The sequence below is a fragment of the Kryptolebias marmoratus genome, linkage group LG23, assembly GCF_001649575.2.
Source record: "Kryptolebias marmoratus isolate JLee-2015 linkage group LG23, ASM164957v2, whole genome shotgun sequence".
NCBI classification, from domain to species: Eukaryota; Metazoa; Chordata; class Actinopteri; order Cyprinodontiformes; family Rivulidae; genus Kryptolebias; species Kryptolebias marmoratus.
In genome coordinates, this window is record NC_051452.1 from 8,197,591 (window position 1) to 8,211,977 (window position 14,387).

Sequence of the window (14,387 nt, forward strand, 5' to 3'; positions counted from 1 at the left end):
TGAAAAGAACTCCAGATAAAAAAAAATCAGCATTCATTGTTCAGTAATCTGCTAAAATATTCCAGGCAGAAGCACGGGCAGAAAAGAAACATAATGTAAAACAAGTTTCATCTCTGTGCTCTGTCATGTCTATGCTCGATCAGCCAGTAAATCCAACCTTTTGTAGCATTGTCTGCCTCTCGTTTTGCCTTTTCATTTCATTTTGCTCCATTGATTAATATTCCTACTGAGTTTTCATCGATAGTAGTTTATGCCAGTTAAATACTACGGAGTCGTGTTTTGCCTTTGATCATAATTCAGTCCATCAGGCCTGCTCTTGCGCTACAGTCTTTGATTTTTTTTTTTTTTTTTTAAAGCTTCAGATATAACAAAGCCTGAAGCGAAATGCATTCTGATGCGATGTCAAGGAGCTGAAGAGTGGGCAAAATCAATAGGTTTTACACCTCTCTATTATAGCACTTGGAAGCAAGTGAGGAGGGGTCGTTTGTTGGCATTTTGACCCCCAGCAGAAGGAGTTTCCAGTGCCAAAGAACTGCTGGCACTTTGCCCATCCGATCCTCAGTGGCTGCCGTTATCACCATTATCATCTCTTTATTAACTATCAATCTCCTTTTACTTTCTTTCAAATTTCATTTGCTTCGTTTTCTCTTGCCTTGATTTCATTTCTGCTTTTTCATTCAAATGCCTTTTGTTTTTCTTCACACTCTTCTCCTCTTTCCTTCTCTGATCTCTGCCACAGAGTTTCTGAATCCCATTGAGGAAAACCCGTTTGTCTCGCGGCGTAAAAACGGCGAGCTCCATGCCTTGGACAACCCAGGCTACCACAGCACACCCAACAGTCAGCCCAAAGGAGAGGATGAGTACATCAACGAGCCCCTCTACCTCAACACCTTCCACAGCCCCGCTGATCTGGGTCTGGAAGTCCTGAGGAGAAATGGTCTGCCCTTACCCACCCAGCCTCCATCCTCCATCTCAGCCTCAACCTCAGGCTCCCACCTCCCTCTTACAATCCAGACCAGTCTGCCCCACTACCCCCTCCCATCAACCCAGGCATCTCCGTCTGGGTTACCCTGCCTCCACGGTCCAGCGACTCATATCCTACATGGCCACAGCACCATCAAACCTGCAGGACAACCTGGCAATCCAGGTGGTGGCTCAATCGGTCAGAGCCAAACAGGAACTTCTGCTCAAGCCCAGGTGAGCCAATCGGGTTCCCTGTCCACTTCAGCAACCCTCGGCCACAGTAGCTTGCCAGCCTACCAGAGCCACACCACCGCCCACCCTGCGAGTATGCTGAAGCATGGAGGGTATACATCAGGAAAAGCCAGTGGGAAGAAACTAAAGGTAACCTTTGACAATCCTGAATACTGGCAGCACAGCTTGCCTCCCAAATCATCACTCCAGATGGCTCCTGATGGAGCCCAGGGAGGCTCCACCAATGCCAAGCTCTTCTACAAGCAGAACGGACACATACGGCCGGCGGTAGCTGAGAATTCAGAGTACATGTCTGAGTTTTCCCTCAAGTCTGGCACTGTTTTGCCACCTCCACCCTACAGGCAGCGAAACACTGTGGTCTAGATCACTCCCCAGTCTTTCTCTCGCCTCCAGCATCCCTGACACCCTTTTTCTGGTTCTTCTGACAGAGGTGGCAACCAGAGCCACTCTCCACTCTTTCCAGAAAACATGCCATCTGCTGTAGCAACATCCCAAAGGAGGTGGACAGGTCGAACCAACTCGAACGCCTTCGCTGTATCCAGTCCAGTCCATTTCTGTTCTGTAGATAGACCCTTCGACAGCTCACTGAGAACATGGAGAACAAGCTGCACCAAGGCAGGTACACAACTCTGAACCCTAAAGAACTCAACTTTGGGGACCTGAACTCACTGCCAGCCACTTTGGTGTCAGATTTGTGGGAGAAACAAGTAGATTTATTCTTTTTTTACATCATGAAAGTCTTGAGAATGAGCAATATTCTGCTGAAGGTTTCTGAAATAAGCAAACAGAGCAAATACAGTTTGGTAGATGTCAAGTTGTTTGGGTTTTTAAATGACCTTAAAGTGAGATCGAAAAGCAGAGGAGTGAGCGACAAAGACTGAGCACCTATCAATCATATTCAGTGTTTTATCCTATAGGGTTATACCGTGTGTTCTTGAATTTTCCATCAAATATGTGAAATCCATCTAATCCTTTTTACTGTTACTGTGATACTGTGATGGCCAGAACTACATTGATCTTTCTCATTTTGTAGTTCAATGACAGACTTTTTACCATTTCCTGACCACACAAAAGAGAACTACTGTTTTTGTTTTCGACTGCTGTATACTTCTTGGAGAAGATGATCAAAATGTTTGTTTTTTTTTCCCAGGGCAAATGGTACGAGGGGAAAAATGCACTGTTAATAGTTTTCTAACCACTGATTGCAGTGCTGGAAAGTTAGGTTTTTATACACTGGTTTTACCATTCAGATCACAAATCTAACTTTGATGAGTAGACGTAGTTATGGAAATTGCTGTGTACAGCATGTCAAGATCATCCAACAAGCGGCACAGCTCAAAATGGTGATCACAGAGAGAAAAAGCTAGAGAGAAAAACATCTACAGAGAGCCAAGGGAAGGTTCATATAAGCCGACTAATGAAGACCTCAAGGAATGAAGAAGGCAGCACCAGCAGAGCACAGTAAAACACCATATTTTTTGTGTGTATTTCTGACTTTGTCAGTGTGATTGGGGTGAATGTGGGGGTGTATGGTCACATATTAGCTAGCCAGCTTGGCCCCTTTAGAGGAAAAGAAAAAGCAGAAAGCAGTGGCAGTTTAATTACAGCTAAAGATGTTACCCAACAGTAAGCTCCAATGAGGCTTTTACTATATGGCTGCTGTCAAATGGAAGACAAATAAATCAAAAGCTCATTGATCAGACCCAGTGGTGCCAAATTGACTCCGCGGCGAAGAAACAAAGAATCCGTGGATGCACATGAAAATATATTTTTAACATTACAGCACACTGAACTTTGACAAGATTCAACAATTGTGAATACAGTCGCTCAGCCGTAACTCCCCCTTGTGAATTTCTCACTGCCATTCTAGTGCAGTTTCTTCTTGACTTCATCAGAGCCATTTTGTAAATGAGAAACGCAAGCCTGAAAACCCAAACCTTGAATTAAAACCACTTCTGTGACAACACATTGGTCCTAATATGTGTACAGAAAAAAAAAGAAGCAGCGAGTGGGTCTTTAGTTAAGGTTAGATATTGAAGTCCCCTCAAAGTAGTTTAATTTTACCAACAACGCATCAAATTTATTGTCTTTTCTTATTTCTCTTGCTTTATACAAGTAGTGCTGCTGGTATCAATATGGTTGCTCCAGCTGTAAGAGATGGGACAAGTCAATGTAAGAAAGTGTCTCCTGGGTCATTTTATGTGAAGAGGAGACAATAAGGTCCAGGTCATTTGGTGTTATTTAAAATTGAGGGAACTGTATTGGTAAATTCCACCATTCAAGAGCTGACCATGGAAACTACTGTTGGTTTCATGTAGTTTCACCAACTCCAAGCAAATCATTTTTGGTTGATTCGTGACCTTTGTTAAGCCTGAAGCTGCAAACCAAGAACCAATGGATTTGTTACTTTGTGAATTTTTGATCTGGCTAGTTTCGGTTTCGTGTGCTAATTGTTGGTGTAGAAGTTTAAAAAGTTTGGCATCTGGGCCTTATCTATGATTTCTGTATTTTCAAATTTTAATCCAAATTTCCCCAGGAGTTTGTGCAAACGTGTCATTCAGCGCAATTCCAAGTGAAAATTGGAGTAATTTCACACAATTTTGAGACTCCAACTATTCCCCAGCAGTCAAAGCCCAGATACTACCTTCAGTTAGTCAAAAAAAACATTATTTATTAGGAACATGCACAAGAAATGAACCCAAGCATGGTTCAGTTTGTTTTGATTGTTGAGCTGTTTGATCTGGGCCCCTGTTCACATGACCCGAATTACTAAAGTCCATTGGTTTCTTTATAGATAGCCGCATATTTTAAATACAGTTTTGCAAGCTAAATCTGTACATTGGTTACAGTTTTTAGAAGATGGGGTTAAACCTACATCCCCAATAATTATCAAACTATTTGTCAAAGTTAGATATCTTAAAGAATTAACCTTAATATAGTATCACCTTAATAATAATAACCTTAATAATAATAATAGTATCACCTTAATAAATGTGCCAGTTATAAAGTCTTGCCATTTTGTTTTAAGTGCAGCTTAAACATGATACTTTCTACATTTATGCCACTGCATTTTTAGAAGCAGAAGTAGTCAATTAACTATTTGACTTGCACTTCTCTTCTTAGTCCAGAAAGACAATATCAGAACTACTCTTGCAATTCCCAATAAAACACCCATTGCCCCTTTGGCTCTCGAAGGAGCATTAGTTAACTACTGATGCCTCTGTGGGCAAACTGCCATCGATGCTGCTAACAGAACTGGTTTTACAGCCATTCTTTACTTTGTCAAGCCATACAGAACAATAAGATCACATTTGCCAAACTTAAGACAAAGAAGAGGACAAAACTTTTGTAAAGTAGGTTTATCTCAGAGCATCTCTCTGGAATTGCAGCTTAATTCACTAAAAACAACAAAGCGCTTGTTAGCCTTAAACAAGGCTGACGTTTACCACTTTCGTTCTGCAGAGCATAAAACCTGCTTTGTCACTGCTCCATGAGCTTTTCATCTTTTTGCTGTGGGAGAACCCCATCTTGTTTGGGTTATTAATAATCTGTATTTAAGCGTTTGTCTAGGCGCATGTAAAGCTGTATACGTTTTCTTCCTCCCCATGGAGCACTTTGATCAAAGGCACGGGTAGAAAGTGTGCATTTCCAACCCCCTTATCGAAATATTCAACTTGTTCATCTAGTCGTTTACAACTTAAGGAAGGACGAAATCCTTTAGTATGTCTGAGGAAAGTAAAGCATTCAAGAGTTCAAGACAAAAACATATTTAAGGTGGTATTTATCAGCCTCGAGAATGTCCTCGTTTCCATGTTTTTTTCCCTAACACTATTTATGAAACTGCTTTGATGATAACATGATTAATTGATGAATGAGTATTTTGTAGTCTCTTTTAAAGCTATAATTCTGTGAAATAGAGACAGCATTTAATATCAGTGTTAAATATTTATGGTTCACTTCAGCTTGTTTATTCTGAGCGATGAAAGCTCCTGATGAATGTAGGTTTTTCAGAAGGAAAGAAGACGCTGATGGGGATAAAAAGCAGAACACATGCTTTGGTTGCAGAACCAGGTGAAATACTGTATGTGTTTGAACCAAGACTAGATTAGATTAAGACCCATATAAAGTTTTAAATGTAAAAAAATTGATACCGTCACGACCTCCATCTCCATTTTGAGAGATTCACCTTAAGGCATTACAGTTTTTCCAGACTTATGATTGAGAAGTCTTGGTTATTTCTATCTTTTATAGAAGCTGACTCATGTTTCCAACGCATTTTGCCTTGGTGTGTTACCTGCTGCTGTTTGGCTTCATTTGAAACACTCGTTTGGTTACCTGGTGTTTCAGAAAGCATGATGCTGTCACACTGCTGTTTAAGGCCTAGTCCACATTTACATGAGAGGAATAAAAAAACAACTTTATGTGAAGTCTGTCTTTAAAGGTTTTAGGGTACTTTTTTGAAAATCTACCTATTTGAAGACATTTTGTATGTATTCGTGCAGGAAGAAGGGTACTGCCGGGGCTGCAGAACCTCGTCCTGATGATAGAAAGTCACAGCAATCTATTAAAGGGGACCTATTACGCAAAATTCACTTTTTGCATGTTTTTGTACTTCCATTTTGGTATCTAATGCTTCTACAAACAGTCCAAGCGCCAAAAAAAAAAAAAACCACCCAGCCGTTTTTTGACAATAAGTAAATGTTTTCTGGTCAACAGCAGACAGTGACAGAGCCCTAAAAACGCTCAGTCTGAAATGAGCTCAAACAGGCCGAACTGATCCGGTGAAATCTCAAGCATCATAGGTCCCCTTTAAACAGGAAGTTTAAACTTGAATAACTATTGGTGGGGGGTTTCTGTTGTTTCTGCCTACATGGAACGTTTGTTTTTACGATCTAACCTATTTGAAGAGGGTGTTTTTTTCTTTAGATAGTCGTACAAATGTAACTACATGGGTCAAATTGTACCCCAGATGTCACCAGGTGTCATTACCATTTCACACCCATGCACTTACCTGCGACCCTGCACAGACTCGAGCTGTGCTTTACTTCATCGTAAATGTTTCATATTTTTCTTCTGGCGGCTGCATGTATCCCTCAGATTGATCGTCTACCACGACGCCACGCTAATGACTCATCCGCGATGCGTAAAATATCAGTTCCAGGTCCAAACTCTCAGCGCTGCAGGTGCACTGTGCTGCTTGTATGAAATACAGAGAAAGCACAACATGGCCTGCTTGTGCTTTTAGGCAAACATTATAAATTGTCATATTGATTTAGGAGCTTAATACATGATTTGAATGAAACTAAAAGTTTCTTCTGTCTTGAGATCCAAGGTTATTCAGAAAACATCCGAAGCAAACAGTCTTGAATGTCCAGTCCTCATAAAAGCAATAAAATAATAGTAACAAAAACTGATCCAGATCCTCTCATCTGGAATTCAAATAGTTAAGCAATCCAAAAGATTTAACTGCTGCCATGGTGGATACGAAGCGAATAAAAGTAGGGACGAAGTGGCGCAGGTGGATACGAAAGTGGCACCTATGGTTTTTGGGTACAAAAACCATAAGGTGCGATTTGGTTCATTAACTTGTTGATACCAAGATTTACTTGGAGTTGTCGCACTTGTCACAACAAGCACCAGCAAAGAATATTGTGTATTTTTCTAAGCAGAAATACGAAGTGTTGTTGGCACCGAGCTTACTTCTGTCAGCTCAGTTTGGTTGATCTTCGACCGCGAAGCTCTGCTCATACAGCCCACAGACACCAGGCTTCTATCAAACTGAGCCAACAGTAGATGGTCATGGAGCTCCTTCGACAGCCTGCAGTCATCACACTTCTAAAATTCCTAGGTGTTTTTAAAAATTTTACATATACATCTTGATGGTTTCCTTCGAATCAGTCCAATGACTACACTGTCTGCGGTACAAAGACTAGAACGTCTCAATCAAGATTCCATCTTCTCTGTTTAGCACAGATGTTCAAATGTAAAAATTACTTTTATTTAGCAATCAAAGCATCTTTAGGTTGGTTAGAAACCACATCCTCAGTGGTGGACTGTAGGTTACTTTGGTACAGAAGTAAGTTTGGTTTTTATGTCAGAGTTGGGCATTCATGTTGTCTATTTTGATCTGTTTGAAACATTTCACTCATGTTAGTGGTACCTGGAGAGATTAGTATGTTCTGAGGTGAAAAGTTTAGAACATTGCAATAACTTGGATGGTTTCTCTTGCAGTGAGTGACCTCGTGGCCAGTGTTCATGGATAAACAAAGCTGTGAAAAGTTAAAACTACGGCCCCGTAAAGTTACAGGTGAGGTGTTCAGCACTGTAAGGAAGTAGGGAGCCATTAGTTGGCGTACGTCTGATCTAAAAAGCTTCAATGTATTAGTTGTTTTATTGTTTTTGGTGTGATTTTTCTTCCCGTGCAGCTATAACAAAACATACCCATGTATGTGTGAACTAGGCCTAAAACTCATTTTTATATTAGATCTTTTTTTTATGCTAAGCCAAGGTGTAAAGGGTTGTAGCCAGAAGTGATTTCATCTTTTTTTTTAAATGTCTTCATGACACTACAGGAGCTCCAGGAGACTCCGAGGTCAACTACACATTACATTTGCATGCTACCCAAAGCGTGTTTACTGCCCTCCATTTTTGTATCTTTTCAATCTTATTTAATCTTTTTGTCCAGCGTAGGACAGATCAAACTGCTTAAGTCTCGTAGCACAAACTGGGATTTATTATAACGAAGACCTTTCATGAGATTTGAGTGTGTGTGTGTGTGTGTGTATAATACAGCCTTTTTAATACTGAGTTTTCTCCATTTAGATGTATGTTTTACCACTATTGTGTTCTCTGCTGAATATTATTTAACCTGTATGTAAATCTAGCTACAAATTTCTAATTGCACAAACAAAGGTTCATAATTTGTTTTTTTTTCCTCCCATCATAAACACGATTAGTGTAAATGTACAGAATATTTGGGGGTTTCCTCCCAAATTTACCTAACACACTTCAGCAAACAAATGTGAATACTATTTTTCTAAAGCACTGTAACGTCCGACGTGGAGAACTGTAAATAAGGAGGCAATGCTTTGAATTTCTATTGGTCTTCTCTCCTACAGATGTTTTTTTTTTTTCCTTCTTATCACAACTTGTACAAACAAAAAGACACATATTTGCTTTACGTGAGTGTACCCTTGGTTTAACGGGGATTGTTTTCTAAAAGTGCTTGTTGACCCTTTATCACGTGAAACTCTGTTCGGTGGCCCTATTTCTAACCTTTGTGGCTTTCCTCATGTAACGTTTCAGTTTATGTGAACACGCTAAGACTATAAAAAAGGACGGCGGCAGGCTGATCAGTGCTTTTTATTTATTTATTGTTTCCTAACACGAGCAGTTTTTTAATCCTTATTTTCCCCCTCCTCCTCCTTCATGAAACTGAACCCAGTGCTGCCAACTAACCCAAACAGTGTTACTTTCTCCGCTCGGTTTTGACCCAAAACGAGGCGGAGCGCAGCTTTCACGAATCAACCCGACTTTCTTTAGGTTCTTGTTTTCTTTTTGCATGCTTTTAGAGGAAACATACAGGAGAGACGGCGCCATCAGCTTCTCCTTAACACTCATTGGTGACCATCTCTCGGAGTCCTTTGAAACCACGCCCAAAGCTTTATATCAGAGAATTACCGTTCCTCATGTTTGTTACATGAATCTGTCAAAAGTATATTTTTAATTTAATATAAATAAAGATTGATTCCTTATCCGTTGTAGTCGTTTGTTGTTTTTAATTCTTTTCCTGCACAGCTGATGTATTTCTATCAACGACGTTTTTCACAGGAAGTGTGTTTCGGTTTTGAAAATACTCAACATAAACGAGGTAAATAAATCGGTTTAAAGTGAGGTTTTATGTAGAGCGACGGTTCCCAAAGTTGGGGTCGGGACCCCATTGTGGGTCATGAAACTGCAAGAGAGGGTCCCCAAACAATCTCCACAAATAAATTTATATAGAAAAAGACTGCTAATTGCATATTTTCACCATTTCATAGTTACTGCAAAAAAATAGAAGCAGCAATAATAATTGATAAAACTAGTATCATAGTTAAGGCCTTGGTGTTGTCATGTTCTTCCTTAATAGAATTTGTACAAATAAAGTGGAAATATTTGGGGTCACGAGCCTCTGCTGGTCTTATTTTGTGGGTCAGAAGCTGAAAAGTTTTAGAACCGCTGATGTGGAGGATTGTCTTCACGTCATAAAATGTTTATTTTGGTTCAAAACCTTCAACAGAAATGGCTTCAGAGTAGTTGTTTACTGTGAAACCTCGTCAGGTTTTTACTTGGTTGCAGAAGATTCTGACCCACTCCTTTTTATAACGTTGCTTTAGTTCATTGGTGGGGATTTATTTCATGTCTAACTCTTAAACATGAAGACTTTACCAGATTTACCTTTTGGTAAATGTAACTTATTTTAAAGTTTTCTTACTGAAATGCATCATCAATCTCATTGAAATCTGACTCGCTCTGTTTTTGTCTCTTTATGCATCCATTTTGTTTCCTGATGTGTCCTTTTGTCTCTGTCCCTTATGCTTCCTTTTGTCTTACATCCTTTTCTCTCATTTTTAACTCTTTTAGCATTTTATCTTCCTGTCTTTTTATATTTATTTGTTTTTATACATGCTTTTTGTGCTGTCATTTGTCTCCATCCTCCTTTTCTTTTTACTTTTGTGTTTTTGTCCTCCTTTCCTTGTCTTTATACATGTCCTTTGTCTTTTTTATGCATCTTTGTGTCATTTTAGTCTTTTTGTATTGTATCTGTTTCCTTTTGTGTCCTTTTGGTCTTTTTATGCATAAATGTAGCTTTTTTTTTGTCTTTTCTGTCCATCAATATGCTTGTCTTCTTTTTTCTCCTAATATTTCAACTACGATTAAAACTTCAGTTACTATTCAACTCACTTTCATCCTTTTCAGCAGATTTCAGTAAATTAATTAAACACTTGGCGGTCAAGCTGCATGTTTTACAGAAAATTCTCATTTTTCTCCTTCAGATTTATTTTGATTGAACAGATAATTCATCAAACTGTCCCTGAGAATGTGTTCATTCTTTGTTTTGTTGTTTTAATCTGATTTAAAGCACTTTGTGTTACTTTTTGTTTTATGAAAGGTGCTTTAAAACCATTTGGATTAAGTTTTAGATTTTAGATGAGTGTTTCGTTGTGATGCAGATGAACGCTCTTCCTGTAGCTGTTGTAGGCATTCAGTGTCTTTCTCACCTCAGCAGGGAAGCAAAAGTCGTCAAGACAGAGCCCAGATTTTTGTGCTTGACACGCCACCCTGCTGCCTGTAAACAGAGCGGAAAATGAAGGCCCCCGATTGGACGCTCTGATGCACATGCTAACAGCTTCAATAATAAAATTAACAGATGGTGTCTTTAATTAAAACGAGGAGCCTCTCAAGTTACAGCGAGCTTATTTTGACCCGACTCCTTCAGATCAACATTACAGAAGTTGGACTGGAGACGAGTTTCCTGCGCCGCGCCACACTTTCATGCTCAAACGGACTTGCAGATGAAGACTAGCTGCATCAAAAGGGTCTGTGGCGTTCTCTCCCAGCTTTCCTCCAGAAGCTCGCCTCAAACCGGCGGAGATGTGGATATAACATTTTGCTCTCGTTTTTCCCCCCTCGCCCCGTGCTGCGCCTAATCTGCTGTTTACCCAAGTGTTGGTTATGTAAACTGGCAACACGGTTTGCTATGCAGCGCTCCTCCAGTGCTGCTCCGATCCCTGGCTTTCATTTCCATCATAAATTATACAAAACTGTCCAATGGCTGAATATGAGCTTTCTGAAGTTGCTGCTATTAATACTAATAAGGCGATGGCTTGCTTAAAGTAAACACTGTTTATGAACTGAAATCCTCTCACCCCCCCTCCGCTCGTCTTCAAGTCCTGAGACTCAATTAGTAAGCACATCCAGCCCCACTGTAGTCATTTAAGGAGGGAGTTCTGCTGCAGAAAGACAGTTTGGACTTATTCTTGCTCATTTATCACCCGCTGCAGGAAGGCTAAAGGTGGGTGATGATGTTTTTTTGCCTTCGTCTGCGTGTTGCTGTCCGTTAGCATAATATCTCATGAACCACGTGACGGGTTTCACCCAAACTCTCAAAGGAAACACTGGATGAACGTCTGCAACTGGTTAACTTATCGAATCAACCTGATCCAAGAAAGCCGCCACAGCTAACTGACATTAGCCAACACAAAGATGGCTCAATTTTACAGTTTTTAAGGTTTGACCAAAACTTGTATAACAATTAAAGTGATCTTAGCTTAAAACCCTGGCATTAAAGATGCATTGCTTCAAGAAATGCTGGGTTTTTAACTACATCTACACATATTCAGAACTTTTTATTGTCGCTAATTAGATCTGTTTCCTGTTAGGTTTGTGAAACGGTTAAATTGAGGCTCTCTTCACACACATAATAGACAGATTATGTCCAACATTAGGCACGCTTCCCAACAAGAGCTTGCACATGATCACACACAGCAGATGACCTAAAATAAAAATGGGGGGAAGTCGCTGTTAATTTGGCAACTGCTGTTCAACCGTTTGTATTACAAGTTCCCATTTAAAGTCAGTCTTCTGGTGAAGCCTGCTGTTGTCTTCGGGAGACGGGGTTAAGCTCCCTCCCGGAGGCCTTTTAGCAATTACACCTGCAGCTGCCCCACGCACCTGTGACGAAGCTCGGCGATGACAGCTCGTCGCCGGCAGAGCGCCGCCGTTTAATTGCAGCGCGTCACGGTGACAGGATGTTCTGCCCGCACGTCCCTGCGCCGAGAAGAATCAATTTAAAAAACGGCCCTGTGAACGTGGCCGTCCTTTCATGTACTGGCCCTGCGTCAGGTTTTCGACAATAAAGTTTGAGTCTTGCTTCACATGCGCTAGAAAGAAGAAAAAAAAAACTATTTTGATGATTCACTTTATGAAATGTATTTTTTTTTTAAAGGGTGGTAATTATTTTATGACTAAAGAAATTACTGATGCAGTCCACAGGATTCAAACCAAATGCTGCAGGTCACTGAGGTTTGATTCAATTTGGAAAATTACAGCACGCTAATAAAACTGTTTTCCTTCTATTTAAGGTCATGTATCTGTCGTCTTAGTCTCCGTTTGAGCTCCAAATTGGTAAATATTTCTGCTTTGTACCCAATTCCTCATTTCTCCTGCTCCGTTTGCAGTAATCAACATTAGCTGCATCCTGCCAGATAGAAATTAAGTCACGTGTTGCATTAGTGCAAGTAAATGTACTACATGCTTCTTCATGGTCCAGAAAGAAAACGATCGATTATCGTCCATCAATCCATCAGTCTTCTATAGCTTATCGGTGGTCAGGTGGAGGAAGCAACAGGTTCAGGAGAAAAACAAACACCTTCCTCTCCCCGAGGACATGTGGTGATTATTAGTGGACAACATGATTGGTCAGATAGCAGAGGCAACAGGTCCTCTGTCTCCCCAGAGACTCTCCAGCTCCTCCTGAGAAATCCCAAAGCATTCCCAGGCTAGAGAGGATACATAATTCCTCCAGTGAGTTCTGGGGCTGCCTCCAAGGTCTCTTTCCAATAAGACAAGCCCAAAAAACCTCCAAAGGATGGCGCCCTAATCAGATGAACCACCTCAAATGACTCCTTTCGATGAGGAGGAGCAGCGGCTCTACTTCGAGCTCCCCCCGGATGATGGCGCTCCGCACCTGATCTCTAAGGCTGCTTGTGTCCAGAATCTCGTTCTTTCGGTCCTGATCCAAACCTCATGACTGTAGGTGAAGGTTGGAACGTAGATGAACCAGTAAATCGAGTGTTTTGGCTTTCAACTCGACTCTTTCTTCACCACAACCAATCGAAGCAACGCCCTCATTACTGAAGACGAGGCCCCGATCCCGTTGGTACATCTGCTCCATCCTACCATCACTCATAAACAAGAGTCCCAGACACCTGAACTCCTCCACCTGAGACAAAGAACGAATCCTCCTGTTTCTGGTTGAGAACCATGGCAACAAATTTCTATTATGATAAAACTGGGGAAAAAAAGATACAAAAGGTCGAATTTACACAAACACCGTACAACTGTGTGGATTTTATAGTTTATTTCATAAAATCATGTTTGAATTGAGGATAATAAGACCAGTTTTTTTCTCAGGAAATACACAATATTATTCATAATGAGGGAAAAAAATATCAGTGCGTATTGTTGCTGAAATTTGTGAAGAATCTGAAACTGATTTGTTAAAGTTAAGACAATCAGAACTGAAACTGAAGCTGCCTCCTCTCTGCGAACATCGCCGCTCTTCAGGTGACCTTGGACGGAACGCTGACCTCTGACCCTCAGCAGGCTCTGGGCCTGAACCTGCTTCCTTGTCGTGGTCCTGTCGAGGCCTGAGCACTCTTCAAGTTCCTCCGAAGAGGAAGTGACGACAGCTTCTGATCCGGTGAGGTACCTATAACTCTGTGTGATGAGAAAGATAAAAAGAAGCCAATTTGGGTCTGGCTTTTTCATTTTAACCGATTCAAATTGGTAAATAACATCCATCTCAAAGCTGAGGTTTCATCAACACTAAACTGACAACCTGGAAGAATTAAAAACATCATCTGACCAAATTTCAAAGCTAACTATTTACCAAAATACATCTAAATTCTTAGATTTTAATCCTAAAATCCAATCATTCTCTTCTAGAAGCTCTTCTGTTTTAGATAAACTAATCATTATTTCATCTTAGATTGTTAAAGTATTACTTGTCGATGCGTTTTTTTCTTCATAAATCCCTAAACTCTAGTGTTAGTCTTTTTTTTTGTTGTCGCCTTCATTGTTTGATTCTATTTTCTTAAATTAGATTATTTTGGAATACAACCTTAAAGAAAAAATTGGGTTTTTCCTCCTTATTTGGTGTAAATTAGGAGATCAGCTGTTGAGATCTGATAAGTGTGAATTTAATAAATAATGTAATGATTGAGCTCCTGTAAGATATAATAAATCTGTTGTTTGGTCGCTTTAACGAGAGCTTAATATGTGGTCAGTTGAAGGAAGGTCATCACCCTTCCTTATCCTCATCTATTCACTACAATTAGCAAAATAAAAGCTATAATTACCAAAACAGTAGCTAAGGGTTAATTCCAGCAGAACGGTGGATAAAAGCTAGA

The 14,387-nt window shown here is 40.3% G+C and overlaps 1 protein-coding gene across 7 annotated transcripts in view; it reads left to right on the forward strand.

Annotated features, from left to right (window-relative positions):
- Nucleotides 1-8,969, forward strand: part of LOC108242203 (receptor tyrosine-protein kinase erbB-4) — a 315,331-nt gene extending 306,362 nt beyond the window's left edge. For 4 of the 7 annotated variants that reach the window (XM_025008210.2, XM_017426912.3, XM_017426915.3 and 1 more), the window contains one exon: nt 740-8,969. In XM_025008210.2, coding sequence (XP_024863978.1) covers nt 740-1,578 — 839 coding nt within the window. In that variant the 3' untranslated portion in view covers nt 1,579-8,969. The remainder of the gene's footprint in view (nt 1-739) is intronic. The other 3 variants (XR_005232742.1, XM_025008213.2, XM_025008211.2) reach the window with 3 other exon arrangements.
- Nucleotides 8,970-14,387: the final 5,418 nt, after the last annotated feature.